At 37.9% G+C, this 14,912-nt stretch overlaps 1 protein-coding gene across 4 annotated transcripts in view; it reads right to left on the reverse strand.

Annotated features, from left to right (window-relative positions):
- The window catches only part of pcdh11 (protocadherin 11), a 190,763-nt gene extending 177,323 nt beyond the window's left edge, over positions 1–13,440 (reverse strand). For 3 of the 4 annotated variants that reach the window (XM_039649312.2, XM_039649310.2, XM_039649313.2), the window contains exons 1-2: positions 12,808–13,440; positions 4,346–4,930 (exon numbers count right to left, since the gene is read on the reverse strand). In XM_039649312.2, coding sequence (XP_039505246.2) covers positions 4,346–4,885 — 540 coding nt within the window. In that variant the 5' untranslated portion in view covers positions 4,886–4,930; positions 12,808–13,440. The remainder of the gene's footprint in view (positions 1–4,345; positions 4,931–12,807) is intronic. The other variant, XM_039649311.2, reaches the window with a different exon arrangement.
- Between the last annotated feature and the right edge of the window lie 1,472 nt (positions 13,441–14,912).

A 14,912-nucleotide genomic window follows, 5' to 3' on the forward strand; every position in this document is an offset into this window, starting at 1 on the left:
AAACATTTTCATGCTAGAACAAGAAGCAGCAACTTTCTTAAGAGATAAGCTTCCAGCCACACATAAAGCTGGGAAAGATTACTCTGTCTAGGCACATATTTCAAATGTGATTACGATATTTATATGCATTTATCATGCTATGAGTAATCTTGAGTCATTTAGTCTCGTACTAACAAACCACTTTTTATTGGCACAATGCATGCAACAGCTACAGTACAAGTTAACTACAATATCAAACTACAATGTATTTATTTGGTTGACAAAGTAAGCTTTGTACATGCTAAAATCATGTAGCATCCCCCTTTGGTGGTTCTTGGCACACTTTTGTGACCATCTGTGGTCTGCTATCAGTACTACCAACACATGCGGAAACACATATCAAGACTCATCCAAGACATCATTTGCATTAAAACAGAAAGGTTATGAAAGGAACAATTTGCAGAACAGCTCCTTCTTCCATATACAGTCAACACAAATCAACAGAGCTGACTGCTGTGGAGATGATTTTATGAGAATTAACACAACAATCTGTGAGAAGCGTGTCTGTTTGGTGTGCTTTTGGTTACGATAAATTGGGTTACATTTTGTCAGTTACAAATACATGAATGGTGTCCAAATTGCTTATTTACAAATTATAAATGACTCTTTTAGATTTATTCAGGGAGATAAAACACAGATTAGCTAATGAGTCTGATTTTAAAATGTAAAACAATGAGAGGATCAATCATAACTTTTCAGGCCAGGCCCAAAATTCTGATTATATTTAGATGGACTCAAAAGTCAAAAGACCATGAAACACAGGCCCATGGGAAGTGACAAATAAGTGGTGCATACTAATCTACATATTCATACCAACTAAACTGTAGAGCATTATGATGGACACATGGAATACATCTCTTTCATTCGATTAAAAGACTGATTAGGGATGATACTGGGAGTTTGACAATGACAAAAAAAAAACTTGCTTAAACTGAACCCATTTGTCTAGTGCAATCAGTAAATATACGCAAAAGCGAATGTCAGTCATAAATTACAGAAAATAGAGTGATATCCTAACAGTAGAACATTAAACATTAGCGGGCTTCATTTTGCATAGTTCAACCCCAGCGTTTCTCTCAGCTTTGCAGACTGGCTGAAGAATCTGTTGTATGAATCAATGAGATGACCTTCTACAGCAACAACTCAGAATGAACTCAGTACCAACAACTGAGAAACTGAATATTTTAGACCCTTGAACCATTGCATTGTGTTATAACACATATGAATATCATCCAACATATGAAGCCCTAAATAATATGCACATCAAGCTATAATTATTAATTTACTACAAGTACCAATTATAATCAAATTTAATCACATTTTAGACTAAAGACTAAAACACAAGCATGGTCTCCTGGCCAGGTCAATCTTTGGCTGAAGAATCAGCCAAAAATTAAGTACAAATGAAACCTGGAACCAACTGACAGCCAGTAATGCAATTAGAATCTGCTACAATTTCCCCAGAGTCCACTATTGTCCAGAACACTCCCAGAAATCAGTTTACCTTATCCACTCACCCTTAAAGTTGATTCACTTTTACTCAGACTTATTCTCAAGGGAGTATAATTACACAACATTTAGTTTAATGAGCATATTCTCTCATAAGCTAATTGTTATAATTATTCTTATTTATTTTATATAGAAGATCGACGGCACTGACCTAAGAACCGAGGCATTCAAGTATCTTAGCTAAACGATTCCAGTTGATGGAAGTCTGAACCACGGAAGCCACTGTGCGAGTCAGCGGCGCCTGGCTTAAGTGGTGCACGACATCCAGCTTCACGTGTGACAGGAAGACCAGTGACTGCCTCAAGTCGAAGATCTACCGTACTGTCATTCCTCCTATTGCTCTTTATGGCGCTGAGTGTTGGCCCATGACAAAAGATGTAGAACACGGTTTCTGTGTCATGGAAACAAAAATGCTGTGCTGGATCTCTGGCATCATGTGCTTCGACCAAGCCTGTAATGATGACATTCTGCAACAGTATGGTGTTACCTTAATATTTGACGAGCTACATGAAGTGGTACGGCCATGTCCTGCGCGCTGACCATACAACGCTTGCCAAAATGGGCTTCCAACTGCAAGTTTGGAAGCGACCAAAGGGGCGACGGAAGCAGCGGTGGCTCGACACGCTGCACAACCATCACAAGCTTACGGGTTTGCAACCCGATCAAGCCGAAGATCGCATCAAAGGTAAGCGGACCCTGCTACTATGCGGGATAAATGCTGAAGAAAAACAATAAGAAGATGATTCTTATTTACTGCAAGCAATTCCTGGGTAACTAAACTTTTGTGGAAAGAGTCAGAACCCTTCAGCTCAACTTCAGGCACAACAATTACTGTGTTCAAAGAGGATGATATATTTCTCAAGAATCAATATGAAGCCTTTGTGGTGCAGCGTTCATAGAAACTCTTTATGGCATGTTACTTGTCAGCCCTTGATCATTAATGCATCATTCAACTGGCTCTACTCATTGTCTTCAACTGAAATAACTGGAGAAGTGAGAACTTAAAAAATAAAATAAAATCACAATCTCAATAAATTATTTAAGCTGAACTAGTTTCTCTTCCATTTTAAATCGGAATCAGGCACAGATGAAAACCCAATGATAACGTTAGCGCTGACCTTGACTCCCCAAATAAGCAATCCAATGGATACTTTCTTTTCTTAAGTTTCGACTGTGCCGCAGATCTAAAATGACAATACGAACGGTCCCAGGTGATTAAAAACACACAAATGGCTTCAAAAGAGAGAAACTGCTTTCTTAATGTGAGGTTAGAGTGCTTAAATGGCAGGGTAAAAATAACAATGAGTTGGGTGGAACCCACAACAGAAAAGTCAATATCCTCATCCCATGAGCCTGATCTGATCCACATGGCTCCAGATAGGACTTGTAAAGAGGTTCTCTTTAAGTGATAAAAATCTCTTCTAATGGAAAGCACTCCTCCAGCCATGCATGGTATTACTTTCTGTAGGCTGACCTTGATAGTGTCCAGAGGTGCTTCTGTGCATCGTTCCAGGTGACATGGCAACACTAATGCTGATGGAACAATTAATATGGCACCGCAATTAAAACCAGGGTAGGCAATAACGGCCCTCTGTGTCATAAGCGAGGGCTTCCTCCTTAGGGGACATGACTGGAATGAGTAAAGAGCAGAAGAGGGATTGCTATCAGAGCTCTTTCAAAGCTATGTTTGCAGCAGCTGTGGCCCACAATGCTAATCGTGCAGCTCCATGCTGATGGTGAGCCGGTCTAAACCATTACTGTGTGGGAGCTTCAGAGATTCGTACTCTCATAGGACCATGCGAACGCAGTCCAAGAGGTGGATTCACGGCCAGATGCTGCTCGTGGGATGCTTTCAACAACCTCAGAGGATGAAACATATCCTCCCTTTCCATTTCTGTTTACTTAGATCTACCCTCACCAAACTCGCATGCATGATTCATAAAAAGAAACACTACACTTGCAGACGAAGAACAAATGAAATCATCTAAAAGGAAACGGCGACTTTACATATTTATTGTTATTTTTTGAGGCAACGGACTGGTCATTTTCCAAGCACAGGCAATCGAAACAGCCGCAGCAGGATTGGCAGAGAGAGTGTGTGTGTGAGAGAGAGAGAGAGAGAAAGAGAGAGACTCTTTAAAAATGCAAATTGGTAACTTAATCAGACATGAAAAGCAAGGATTCGGCTAATTCTCAAAAGAAAAGGTACAAATTACTCTTTCACACTTTAATGACAGTCTTGGGCTCTTTGTTTCACACTGTATTTGAATTTCACACAGTATTTGAATTTTAATTAAAATACAGGGCCATCTTTCTAGGGAATACCCGCTCATTCACTGAACTATGTTGTGTCGCAGTCTTCTGCTTTTTGACCGACATCCCAGACGATTGTGCTAAATGACTTTTTACCGCTTCTTAGCGGATTGGCCCCTCTGACACTGTATAAAAAGGCAAAGTTAAATATACATGCATCATATCTGCTATGTATATCATTTAATAGCATGCATATCATTATCCTACTTTCCAGTTTGAGCAGACTATATTATGCCTCTGAGAATATTACGCTAGTTTCTCAGAAGACATCAATTAGAAGTCCTAGTACTGTTCACCCCATTGTTCATATCTATCTCAGTGCAATTACCAACTTACCTTAAACAAAACAGAGGCAAATTTCTTCTAAAGCCTTGAGCCGAAAAACATGTTTTTTATTGTTTACTATGCTTATTCTGAACATAAAGGGCCCATAAAATGGCAGCGTCACATACTGTAATAAATCACAGCTGAACGTTGAACTCACCTTGACAAGCTCGTAGTGTTGAATCCCATTGATTCCTATATCAGGGTCAAATGCAGAAGGGACAGGGTAGCGACTGTTGATGGCTGTGTTTTCTGGAATGGAGATGTTGATAACCGTCGATTGGAAGAGTGGGGCATTGTCGTTGATGTCTTCGATAAGGAAGCGTATCTTGACCAGTCGGAAAATCTCGTCTGGTAGCACGGCAACCTCGATCTCGTAAAAGCAGCGTTTCTCGTTGAAGACTCCGGAGCAGAGTTTCTCACGGTCGATGCGGTTGGCTGTGGTGAAAATCTCTCCTGTGCTGGCTTCTACCTTGACCAAAGGCACATCACCTGTCTTGTAGACAGGTTTAAACTGCAGCGCTGAAGACAGTTTAATGTCTGGATCTAGGTTCAAGTTTAGGTCTTTGCGCAGGTTTCCGATGCGCACATTCTCCGGCTGCTCCTCTTTTACTGTGTAGTCCTTCTCTTGAGCCCGGCACATCAAGAATAGGCAGGTGAGTAAAACCACCAGAACATGGGTCTCACTTGCCAAGTCCATACTCAGAGTAGGTGCTGCACTCTCTTCAAAGATCTGCAAGGTCTGCTGGAGGAAGGAAGGTGGGAAAAGAGAAAGATGGTCATATTCACAACTGAAACAGTTTTGCTACAAATAGCTTTTTGGTCCTTTGGCTCTTTTGAAAGATTAAAGAGAGAGTTCAGTCACATTTATAAAAATCATGTTCATTCTCTCACTCTCATGTCCTTCCAAATTTGTATGACACAGAAGTGAACACACACAAAAAAAGGATTTTTTGAAAAATGTGCTGGTTGCTCTTGACCTTTAGTCATGTTTATGAGAGTAGCAATGTGAACAAGGTACTCTTGAGTTTGAACATTTTTTTTAAACAAATCAGCTGATACTTTACAAAACTTGTGTGAATAATAACTCATCCAGTTTTCAAGTTCTCACTGTAAGTCATCAAACATAGCAGTGAGCGAGTCACTTTAATTTAATTTTCCTTTTTTTAAAAGCTTGAAAGCAAGTTTTTAAGCAAAAATATATTAACATCTGAAAACAAGATGACAAAAGATCATTGTTTATAGACCACACAAACTAGTTTTCTTCTGTAAAATGAGAAAATGAGAGGAAAAAAGATAGATCAAGATAACTATACAGAAAATAAAGTATAATACTTTTCTCTAAAGTATAAGTAACATTCATTCTAAAGAAATAAATAAAGTCAGTTTGGAATGACATGAGGGTGAGTAAACGACATTGCTGGGTGAAGTATCCCTTTAACTTTTTCTTTTTTTTAATTTGTTGTTTAGGCAAAATTAAAAATAATCTGTTTTAACAATATGAATCATTGTTTAAAATGGTCACATGCTACCAAATACAGCTTACAATTGTATTAGAGAGGCTCTCAAGATTTCAGACTGCAGATAATGGACCTTTGTATGCCATTGGCAACACTCAACATAACTAAAATGCATCCTCTCAGATTTCAGTATGTTGATATTTTGAGTAGTCAAGATGCAACTGTAGGGTAAGAAAGAATTTTATTATTTAAAGTTTAAGAATTGAAAGACCCAAAATAACTGTCACTAAAGATCAGAAGAATAGCACAAAGCCATAATTCAAAAGCACCAAGACATGATTTATGAATCATAAATCTCGATGGCCACACAAATCCTGTCAGGGCATTATATAAATAAAAGTAGCCAGAGGGCTGAAGCTTTTACAATGTGCCAACAACTCAACTAGGTCACAGAGAACTGGTGGTGGAGATGCCCAACACTTCCAGATTTTGGGTTCTGTTGTCCATGCAGTGCTATTTCTGTTTGAATATATTTCCCTTAACCGTAACAACATCAGAAACTCCACACTGAGTTTGACTTTCTTTTAAATTAAAGTGATCGTAAAAATTAACATAATGAATATAGATAATTAATAAGTTACACTTTTTTTCAAAGCAGGGTTAATTAATTATTAATATTTAATTCAATTGAATTAATATTCAAATTAATTAATCAATATTCAATATATGTTCAGATATAGCATGTTACTTAGCCTACTATAGCCACTGTTTTTGAAATGGGATATGAATACTCTTAACAGCTGCGTTTACATGGGCCCTTATAATCAGATTGACGGCTCAATCGGACTAAAAAAAAAACTGTAAACTTAATCGGTCTGACTGAGCTCGATCCGACTAAAATTTCGATCGGATTGAGAGGGGTGGTTTACTCCTTTAAAAATCCGACCGAGAAAAACGAAACTAAAAGGACTCCGCGTTTGCAATGACGTTGAAATAGCGTAATGACGTAAGACGCACGGAACGAGCTGTTCTTCCTGTTGAATAAAGTGTCATATAAATGAGTGTTCCGTTATCAAAAAAAAAAAAAAAAATCACAGTGTCTGTGAAGTGGAGCAGGACAACGTCCCACCAGTGCTTGTTTTAGATTCTCATCCACAAACGACTTTTGGGAGCGGGATTTTACTACGTGATACAATCAGCACGGCAAAACGGTTCGTGCTCATCATCTCCAAATTATGACCAGAGACTGATACATATTAACTCTGTTGTTTAAAACAACAAAAACAGTACCAATAGGGGAGAATTTCCGATTTGAAACCTGCATACGCGCACATGAACATTATCACTGTATTTATCATTCATGTAAACACCTTGATGGAATGTATTGATTTTATTACGATTGTGTCCACGTAAACGTAGCAAGTTGACTCCCCATTTGTCAAATCATTAATGTGTAATTTGTATGTGCCAAAAGGCTGTTTGTTTAAAAAACAAAGTTGAATGCAGCAGAAAAAAAAAACATGATTGTGTGCCTTGAAGATGTGCTTTACACATCAAAAATTCATCACAAAGGCTGATTTTTTTAAACACAGAGAGTTGAACGCCCCATTTTTTTCAGTCGCTCAAGTCTCGCCTGTCAGCGAGATGTTCTGTTTTTCACAGTGAACACTCCAGCTGGACTGTTGGGACTCATTAAATGTTTGTTGGGCAGGCGTGCACCACTCACAGTATTTACATGACAGTGATCAATTGCCAGCTTACTATCTGCACATATTATCAGACTGCTATGTTGTTCTTTGAAGAAGAAAAATTATTTGATTTGCTTTTGAAGATTGCACCATTTCTGAGTCGGCGAGAGCAAAGCAATTACTATTCACCTACTGTACTCTATTAAGCCAGGCAGAGTCCAAGGCAGTCTCCAACAATGCATAATGAGGAGGACTTACTGGCTAAGGAGTGCATTGCAGAGTAGCACATAAAAGATGAAAAGACATCTCAATAACCACAACTGACATTAGGTATAACGTCGACCGGCCTTTAAAACACCCAAGAAGTGCGAGTTCCATTGCATCTTTATGTAATCGGTTTACTGTCAACATTAGCGAATTGCACCGTCCCGGGGAGAGTGAACACTGATGAACCTGTATAACCCAAAATAGCACCAAACAGTGTAGGCAGTGTAAGCTCTAGCTCTCAAAAAGTGATGTCTGGCATTTTGTATGGAGCTCTGCTACCCTGGGACATGGTTCTGGGATTAGACAATTCCACACAGGAGCCCACATGTCACTCCTCCCCATATTTAGGACAGTTTATGTTGTTGTGAAAACTCGCGGAGCCATTTTCAGATTTACTCCTGGGAATGATCCTTTCAAAACTATACTCTGGATGGATTTGCAAAGCTTTGAGTTTCAACTTTCCCAATCTTTGGAAACTTCCAGCTTGAGAGTGAATAGAGAATTAGCTGGGAAAATTGCGCTCATGGGTATCGGGGAGACTATCTCCCTGCTTGCACAGGGTTCCAGTGATCTATTCTGAGCAGCGGACCATGCATTCCAGGGAGTTTGCAAAAGCCGCTCTTCCCTCCGGAGCCTGGAGTGAGCGGCACAGACTTTGGAGCGCTTTACGTGACAATGTGATGGACAGACCTGCCTGCATTTTGATTTTGAGCTGAGCTGTCAAGGAAGAAAATAATTTTACATGTCAACCATGAGTTCATGCAGAACCTCTGTCTATATGAATAAGCAGGAACCGAAATGCTGCAGAGGTGTACAGATCAATGCAATTCACCAACCAAACAGGCACCAGATTAAAACGATCAAATTTAATAAGAACGGTAATTAAAGCAAAATGACATTTCGCACAATGATTAAAGCCGCTTATGAAAATTTAAACTGGGACAACTGCCTGAAGCGTGTCACTTAACTTGTTCTTATCGGAAGCATCACTCTCTATATTGGTTTAAAGAAACCCCGTGTAAGAGTGATTCTTTGACATTTCGATATCGTTTGAGTTTGCCCTCTACCTTTTGCCATCAGCAGCTTGAGACCCATAACCCCCTGCCAGCTGTTCACCCGGCCTACCTGCTGTCTTTCTTGTGTAGTCAGGATGTCAGCCTTTTCATCAAAAGGAAACATCTTTTTAATTATTTATTTAGCCTTAATGCATCATGAAAACATCTCTTTTATATCAAATAGGTGGTTATGAAAAGCATCTATAATTAATAAATGTGTTTATTACTTTTATTAGTGTTGTGTTGTGTTGTCATGCAACATCATTATCGTATTTTTATCTGTTAATTAGTCACTCGTATGTACCTGAATAGGCTAGACTGATGCGTCATGTAAAGTTAGGATCTTAGTGAAATACACAAACTGGCTTTGAGTAGCTTTGATGGCGACTACACTGATCCGAAGGACCAATGATCAATTGAATGATCAATAGGGAGGTATTAACATACCAAACAGGCCAGCCCGATCTCATGAAAGTTCGTATCTATGGCACGAATGTCATTTCTCGTGGCATTTATACGTGAAAAACAGTTTTTGCGTGTATTTGGCACGCGATTTTCGCGTACATATGATACGCACTTTTTTGCGTATAATACGCACGAACTCCCGACCCCCCTCCCCCCTAAACCTAACCCAGGGTTTTTTAGTGCGTACCATATACACGAAAAAAACACTTTTGGCGTATAAATGCCACGAGAAATGACACTCGTGGTATAGATACGCATCTTCATGAGACTGTGTTGAACAGGCTGCCAGTCGCAACGGATAAACAGATGTAGCCAACGCGATGGAGTCGATTTATGTCTGTCAGCAAAGATTATGCATCCAAACAGTCATGTCTGCCATTCATCAATTTATCAAAGTTTCCATGCGGTCAGACGACAAAAATAAGTTATGGCTAGGTTCAGCCGGGAATGACCCGTGAGTGACTTTGTGTGTCTACGTAGAATAATGAACCATGAATCATCATGGGGATTTTGCTAATTTGAACCATAAATAATCTTAGTAAAATTTGATTTAATTCTTTAGACCAACATTAGGCAATTTATAGTGGGCACTTTCAGTGGAACAGCATGTCAGTTGTTGATATATCATTCTCCTAGATTGATTTTAAACATTGCAAAGTGTATAACATGCCGATGAAACTAAATCTTAAAGGGTGGTATTTGGCCTATGAGGCACCATTTATCTTCACTCTTACCCCTTAAATTTTCTCTTTGGAATAAATAAATAATTAAATGTATCAATTCTATAAGTTATAAATAACAGCAGGGAATCACAATGGATTTTTACAAATGAAATGGACCTTTTGTTCTTTTTCCCCACTACAACTTTTATGGTTTGTCTTATGCTGAATATTTAGAGAGCTTTTATGTCCATTGAATTCTTCAAAACACATACCCATGCATTTTCACAAATTATATCAGCTCACCTTGTTATTAAAATGTAATAAATAAATAAACAAATAAAAATATAAAATACACTACTTTATTATCTTATATATTTAAGGTGGTAAAGCATCACTTGTTTATTATTACAATGCATGGCATGATTGATAAATAAATAGATAAATAAAACTGCCAATAGAGGGTACTGGAGTGGACACAGTGTGGTCAAAATAAGACAACTGAAATACAGTAAACAACCATTCATATTAATAATTACATATAGTTGGAAGCAAACTCTTATTCTAATGTTCAGATAATGCAAGACACTCTGTATAATATGCTAGGACATTGTATCAAGTGAAACCACATTGACCAGCACCGCAGTGCAGTTTCAGTATTCGGCATTGACAGGGATAATCGTTGTCGCATGCATCTTTTTTTTTTTTTTTTTCTGCCAATTTAGTATTTCTACTTTTTTTAAGTTTGCAGAAGATAACCGTGAAATTGATATCATTTGCTGTTCATCATATGCTGTTACTATTAAAAATGATATTGGTAGCTTACAACGATAGAATAATGTTTATTAAAACATTTGACTTCATGCATGTGGCTGTAATCAATTACTGAAGCCTTAACCATGTATGTTGCATTATTGGATTACAGGCAACTACATTACAGTCAAAACTGTTTTCAGACATCCATTGTATATCGCTTTCATGTTACATCATCAATCTTCATCATCATCATACTTTTAGTGCTCCATCAAAAATGTTTCATATACAAAAAATAATCTTAACTCACACATTTATATGTGCCAGAACTTTGATCTATAAAGACAAATCTTTTATTTTGCGTAATAGTTCACTATATTGTGACAACACAACATTCAATATATTTAGAACCACAAAGTATTGATAAATACATTGAAAATATAGGCTAGGCGTACAGTAATGCATGAAAAAATGAATAAGCGTTACTTGTGGCAATAAATTATGCTGGTGCTATCTACTGGGATTTTTTTGTTTCTTGTATAATTTCACAACATTCTTTCAGCATCCACTCAAGGGGTTCAATTCCACACATCATGAGGGGGTGTGTGAACAGATACGAATTACTACAAACAATAAGTTTTTAAAGAGAAAGGCCTGTTGAATTTCTCCACATCTGAGTGTTGCTCAACCACCAGAGACCCACTTTAAAAAAATAAAACCAGTTGCATCATTTTGCCTTGGAGCATGAAACAATGTTGAACTCTCGTCCCTATAAATTAGAAATGAATCAGATTTGACTCATTCGTGTCATCAAAGGTCGTTTGATGCAAAACTTAGTGACAAAATGTGTGCAAAGCAAGGAGAATGGGCTACATCTACAGTACATCGCACTCCGGTGTACATTTGAACACTTCCCTTAAATATTACCATGGTAACTATTGCAATTTAGCAGCTAAATACCATAGTAACAAAAGTTATTATTATGGCAAGACTAATAAATTGATATTGGGATCACTTACAAACCGTGTAAGGCTTTAAGAATCTGTTATTTTCATTTCTGTTTTTTGTACATTAATATTAATTATCAAGTTAACAACACTTTTAAAGAAGTAACATACAATCTACACTTTTAATATTAAAGGTTACATAAGTTAAATAGGATAAACGTTTTAATATTTAAGGTTACATAAGTTAAATAGGATAAACGTTTTATTATTAATATTGGGCTATTAGCTATTATTTTCTTGTTGTAGAGAAAACTATCTATATACTGATTTAAAGAAGCACAACGTCAATACTGATAAGAACTCTTTTAATCTAATGAGAACCAAACATTCATTAACAAAAAACAAAACAAAACAACAAAAAACGGTTGGCTGAAAATATAAGCAATTAAATAACATTTATTTCTAAGAGCTTATGGAATTCTTAAAAAAAAGAAAAATATTAAACAATATTTTTTTTTTTTTTTTTTTTTTTTTAGGGACAGGATCTGTAGCCTATTTAACTCAAAGTATTTCTGTTCTGCCTCGTCCAGCACACCGCTTTAGAAAATGACGCATCCTGGATCAGCTTCCGACTTCATCTGCTGATGCTCTTCTGTCTCGCGAGCTGCAAAGGCTACAGCCGTGCATTTTTGAGTAGCATGCGATGTGGCCATTTCCTTAATAGAAAGCTATAGAATAAGATAATATTTTGCTCATAGCTTCTAAATAATTACAAACCAAAAATCATCCCAAAGCCAATGGTTACAGAGAATGCTTCAGAAGTTAGATGGTGTCTTGCAGTTGCTATGCTGTTATTATTCACGTGTTGGCAGTAGACGTTCTGACTAAAATGCTTTAACGCGACTTTACCTTGCGTTGAATCGGACACGTTGCACGATACTTTTGTGCAACAAAGTCATGATCCAAATTGACAAACTAGACTAGCGCATCTCCAAACGGAAAGTGAAGCGCTATAGGGAAATTCTGCAGTTCGTGTTACCATATTTTTTTAAATAGATAACCTAATGAATTTATGTTCCTCAGGCAAACTTAAACACATCGACTTTTGTTCGCAAATGCCCTTCGACTTTTTTTTCCGAACAGTGCATGTAGCCTTTAAGTGTATATTTAATCAAATTCACGATATTTTAAAGACGTTAAAGTAGGCTAAGTACGACCGATCCTCTTAAATAAGTAGGTAGCGCGGTAAAATCCTACACATTTCTCTTGACTCTTGGCATAAGATAAAGAAATAACCATTGAATGAGCATAAAGAAGACGTGTCTTACCTCGGATTTCTCAGTGAATAAGGAACTCTCAATTCCCGTCACGTAGCGGCATCACTACTGGAGGAGATGAAGTGCCGTGCAGACTGAAGAAAATCCCAGAATCAAACTGCTTCACGTAGTGACCAGTCGGTATCCAACTACAAAAAACGATCCATGTCCATGAAAAAGTCCACGGTCCACGCACGAACAGCGAAAAACATCTGTGAATGACTTTTAGAAGAGAAGATGTAATTCCTCAGATGTCTCGCGCCTGGCTACTGCTTGAATCCCACGCGCGCGGAGAGATAGTGGTGCTCCAAATAGGGTTGTCAATGTGCAGGACTTCTTATTTCAGTGCATTCATACAGTCATCACAGGAAAACCTGGGAATGCACCTCGCATGTACTTAAACTGTTTGGTGAAGTTGTTCTTTTCATTTTTGTGCGTTTAATTAACGACTAAAGAACTTGTAAATCATTTAAGCCGTCCTCAGACGCGTAATTTAACGGCATCCCGTGGTTTGGCAGGGTGATAGAGAGCTAATATCAATTTTGAGAAAAACTCATGGACTGTCAGTGCAACGGAGCAGGTGTGCCTATATGTGTAGCATCACTTCCACACACTGAGGCGTTTTGCCGTAGTTGTACGCAGAGCTCTAGCAATCTCTGTTGTATTGCATGAACTCAGTTCCTTAGAACTGCCCACCTCTCCACCTCCGATTGACATCATCGCGGGAGGAGGAGCCTGCGATAAATTTCACAGCCTTCATCATCTTAAAGCCGCACTGCTGCTGGAGTCAGAGCCCCGCTCGCTCGCACTCACCTCACATCAACGCCGCTACTCGCCTGAGAGGAAAAGGGGGCACTGTTCGCTTTCCTTATAAACATGGGTTTGTGTGTGAAGTCCAACGTTAAACTACCTCATTATACTTTACTAATGATAGATAGATAGATAGATAGATAGATAGATAGATAGATAGATAGATAGATAGATAGATAGATAGATAGATAGATAGATAGATAGATAGATAGATAGATAGATAGATAGATAGATAGATAGATAGATATATAGATAGATAGATTGTTTTTCAATAACAATAACAGATTGTTTTTTTTGTTTTTCAATATAATGTACTACGGCTTGCCCGGATCCGCACTAATGTATTCAAATCAGACATATATAACTTAAAGAAAGAACACCCTTCAATTAACCTATCTGAAAAGTCGTTCATCAGCACAATCCAGCACTTTCTATCGCCATGGACGGCTGAAAATATTGCACAGCCCCACATTCAATAAAGGTCACTCACACAACATGTACACATTGATCTTCCCATTAATTTTTACACTGTTGCAATATAACAAATCACAGTGTTTGACTGGGCCCCTCAAGCTAGCTTTTCTTACCAAAAGCCATAACCTTTGTAACATCAATCATGTCCTGCATGCTGTACCTCAGCAAGCTTTTAAATGGTCACACTTTCAATTGAGTGTGACCTGCCCATAAGTTTGGAAAGCTTGCATTTATAAAAAAAAAAAAAAAAATCATGTTCAATTCTTGTGTGCAATTACTTGTTTACAGTTCTTGAACTCTTAAACAATTACAGTGTTTAACATCCCATTGCCAGGCATTGTTTTAGGGCTACATCTACAATTGCTTCCTTCATAACACAGCAGGGAAATGTCTCCCCAGTTAGACAGAGTGGTCATGCTAATTTACACACCTACATCTTTGGAGAAATTCGGAGTGTCCAGGAGCTTCTCTCCCTCATCAAGTAATGTAGCTATGCGAGAGCTATACCTAAAAGGGTTGATCCCTTCATATTTTTAAGATTCGTACTACATGTCACTGAAGGACTTCTCCTAGGCATGTTAAAGAAATGCAAATCTGAACCCCTTAAAGCAAAATGAAAGGCACAAAATACCACATGAATTATTCAGATGGCTATTTTGCCACCCTCAAAATGAACTTTTAGAGAAACCATTTATGCATTTCTGATAGGGCTAGAGAATCCACCAAATGCACAGAGCAGTTTAAATGTCAATGCTGCACATCTAATCTTGGACATTGTTTTATTTCCCGCTGTAATGGACAGTGAGTGTAACATTTTTGAGGAAGCATATGTG

Source organism: Pimephales promelas, chromosome 9 (genome assembly GCF_988280905.1).
Source record: "Pimephales promelas chromosome 9, fPimPro1.hap1.1, whole genome shotgun sequence".
Lineage (NCBI taxonomy): Eukaryota > Metazoa > Chordata > Actinopteri > Cypriniformes > Leuciscidae > Pimephales > Pimephales promelas.